The 3,786-nt window shown below is 39.4% G+C and overlaps 1 protein-coding gene across 1 annotated transcript; it reads right to left on the reverse strand.

The window, feature by feature from the left end:
* Window positions 1-2,844: 2,844 nt before the first annotated feature.
* On the reverse strand, window positions 2,845-3,786 carry LOC308350105 (olfactory receptor 52H1-like; the record flags this gene model as incomplete). The annotated part of the gene is made up of 1 exon (XM_080815109.1): window positions 2,845-3,786. The coding sequence occupies one exon, from the start codon at window positions 3,784-3,786 to the stop codon at window positions 2,845-2,847; it is 942 nt and encodes a 313-aa protein (XP_080671235.1).

Consider the following 3,786-nt stretch of genomic DNA (forward strand, 5'->3'; position numbering starts at 1 on the left):
ACAAACAAACAAACAAACAAATAAATCTTTTAAAAGACCTCATTCCTTTCAACTCTTCTTTTCAGCAAACATTTATTGAATGCCTATTACAAACCAGGAGCTTGTAAATGATAGGAATGCAATGGTAAACAAAGTAGGCATGAGCCTGGTGTTTGATGATATGTAATGGATAAACAGACACTAAACAATCAAGTATACAACCAATCATCTTATTAAAGTTGTGCTAAGTCCTACAATGAAAGGCCCATTGTGCAATGAGAATGTATAGGAGCGATGCTAATCTAATATACAGGACTGAAAAAGGAATATAGGAGGGAATTTTTAGTTGAACCTAAACAGGAACTGCCGGGCATAGAATAAAGAGAAAGCACAGGTAGAAGAGACAAGGAGAAATGTGATACATTGGAGAAGCTGAAAGTAGGCAACTATGGTGGCGGATGTCTTAATTCATCAACAGTAGTATCAGCCTATCTTGTGCAGTCCTTATCTCTAACTTCCCCAAAATACAGGGCTAATTTCATTAAGATTCATTAAAAGTCCTTTTTTTCAATGGAGTATGTAAGAGACACAGTAGAGTTTAGAACAAGTTGAGTTTAGGATAAACAAGACAATGGCTGCAATAATATACGTTGGAATCTAAACTGGATAGAGAAGGAAGAAAAGAAAAGTTAAGGATAATGACATCAAGAAGGGGTTTCTAATACAGTTTGAATATCAATGAAATCTTTATTGAGAACACATGGTGTGTCAGATATTTTCATATAAAAGGGCATAAGAAGATGCCTAGGACTAAGTTTCTGCCTTCAAGGAGCTCATCATGTAGGTGTGATAGACAAATAAATAGGCAAGTAAGTATGATGGTTTGTAATTGTGGCTTGGATAAAGATGTGCATCTTCTAAATTCCCCAAGGGCTTACAGACATAAAAGAAAATGTCAACACACATGCAGATTCCCCCCACACAAAGAGGATCTTACCTCCTTATACCAACTTTACTATTTACTTCTTATTCCCAAGTAATTTAACATATTCGTCTTGATTAAATTTATGACCTCTTTTTCAGCGGAGAGTGTAGGAAATGGGCACTTTTTTATCCTGAGTTTCTTAAGAGGCACATAGATGGTTCCTACCCAGCTTTACTTAATACACACTCTACTCACACCAACTTGTTGTTGTTGTTGTTGTTGTTGTTATTTTAAAGAACCAGACACTGAGTATGACACACACAAAGAACATCGCTTCTGAAATTACGTGCTCGAAGAGTCAGGGATGTGAAAATTAAGTGAAAAAACATAAATGAAGTGTAAATAAATATAAATTGAATGTAAAGCTCTGATTTTTACGGAAGATCGTTCTTTTCATAAGATTTTTCCATTCCTTACATTGATCCTAAGGACAATGGAATTATTGAGGAGATGCGAGGTGCAAAGTGACACAATCATATGAATTCTAAAATGACCACTCTAGCTTTTATAGAGAGAGTGGATTGAATGGAGCAGGGTTGGAACTCCTTTAAAAAGACGACTCTGAAATACTCTGAGAGGAACAGATCATAGAAAAGCAGAGAGGCAAGCTCTATGGTCATGATAAAAGTGAGAATCTCATGTATATATCTACTGATGTGACTTGTAAGCACTTTGAAATGAAATATTTAACCCAAATATTGACTTCATTTTGCTAGAGCATGACATAGGATAAATCAAGGACAAGCCACAGGTTTCTGGCTTGGGAATTCATTTGGTGGTAGTGCCATCATTCACCATAGAAGAACACTGAAAAGGAAGAGCACTTTTTGTGGAGGAAGTTAGTGAGTTTCTAGGTCAGTTTGGAAAAATTAAGTGGGAGGTGTTTGTAAGTCATTCAAGTGAGTGGATATTCACAAAGCAATTGGATAAAGAATTCTGGATCAGACAGACCTGGTTTTGAATCCTAATCCACCATCTGTATTTCTGTAATCTTTGTAAATCTCCATTTTCTCATCTGTAAAATGAATTAACTAAAATTATCTTATCATAATTATTTTTATTTTTATATTTTAAAGATTTTATTTATCCATTTGAGAGAGAGTGAGTGAGAGAAAGCATGAGAGGGGAGAAGGTCAGAGGGAGAAGCAGACTCCTCACGGAGCTGGGAACCCCACCAGGGACTCGTTCCGAGATTCCAGGATCATGAGGGGAGTGGAAGGCAGTCGCTCAACCGACTGAGACACCCAAAATAAATTATTTTTAATTAAATTAATTAATACTTCTAAAATATGCACCAAGGGTAATGAAATTTTTCTTGGAGCATGCCACTGAAGAAAACAGAAACAAAAGATAATCAGCTGTATGTAATTTGAGAAGGATAAGGAAAAAAGTAAAGCAAGTACAGAACAGAGAAGAGGGGATTAATAATGTATAGAGTCAGGACTGAAGTTCAAAGCAGAAATTTTGGTAGTTATAATTGAGAGCATTGACAGCTACTAAAAGAAGGAATACAGGAACTTTTGTCTTTAACTCAAGAACTGAAAAATACAGGGGTGAGTTGTATATTGGGAAATATCTAACCTTCAAATATCTCAAAATTAGCAGCAGGAAAAATGTAAGCCTGAGTATTAGTGCTCTTGTGTACCCATCATCATCTTCTTCATACAAGTGGTGAGAAAAATGAACCAGGAAAAGGCTTGATTTTCTGAAAGTCTAGAAGATTTTCTCTCTTTTCCTCCCTTCCCATACTTTACTCATGGCTAGAACGCTAAAATGTCAGGATAATAGGAGTTACAGCTTTATTTTTATGTCTCCCGCCTTACATAAAATTTCACCTAATTGAATTTTACCTAAACAACTCCTTCAGTGACCCTCCCCACTCATTGTGTCTTCTTTAGAGAGAAGAGCAGAATAAATTTGTCCTGGATCTGCTTGGTCTTCACTCCATAGACAACAGGATTTAGAGCAGGGGGGATGGCCACATAGACGTTGGCAAACAGGATGAGCACATGTCGAGGGACACTGTGCCCAAAGCGATGAGCAAGGATGGAGAAGGCGGCAGGTGTGTAAAACATGAGAATAACACAGACATGGGAACCACAGGTGCCGAGGGCCTTCTGGCGGGCACCCTGAGATGAGAGCTGAAAGACAGCACGAAGGATGAAGGTATAGGAAACAGCAATAAAAATCACATCCGAGAAGACAGTCATGAGAGGCACAGAAAATCCATACCAGATGTTGATGGAGATGTCAGCAGAGGAAAGCCGAGCAACACCTATGTGCTCACAGTATGTGTGTGGGATGATGCGTGTCCCGCAGAAGGGTAACCGTTTCAGCAGAAAAACATCTGGCAAGATGACACAGAAGCTCCTCACGATGATGCTCACCACAATCTTGATGACCACCTGCGGAGTCAGGATGGTGGTGTACCTCAAGGGGAAGCAGATGGCCACATAGCGATCAAATCCCATGGCCAACAGGATAGCTGAGTCCACTACAAAGCTGAAGTGGAGGAAAAACATCTGGGTGAGACAGCCAGAGAAGGTAATTTCCTGGGAGCCCAGCCAGAGGTTACTGAGTAGTTTGGGCACTGTGTCCGTGGACAGGATGAAGTCCGTGGTAGCCAGCATAGCGAGGAAGAAAAACATGGGCTCATGGAGGCTGTGCTCTACAGCAATGAGGTAGAGAAGGGTGCAGTTGCCCACAACACACAGAACATAGATGACACAAAAGGGAATCCCGATCCAGCTGTGGAACCTCTCCAGACCAGGTATTCCCACAAGGATGAAGGAACTGGGATTGTAACAGCTCAGATTATACAT

The sequence above is a fragment of the Martes martes genome (genome assembly GCF_963455335.1).
Source record: "Martes martes genome assembly, chromosome: 10".
NCBI classification, from domain to species: domain Eukaryota; kingdom Metazoa; phylum Chordata; class Mammalia; order Carnivora; family Mustelidae; genus Martes; species Martes martes.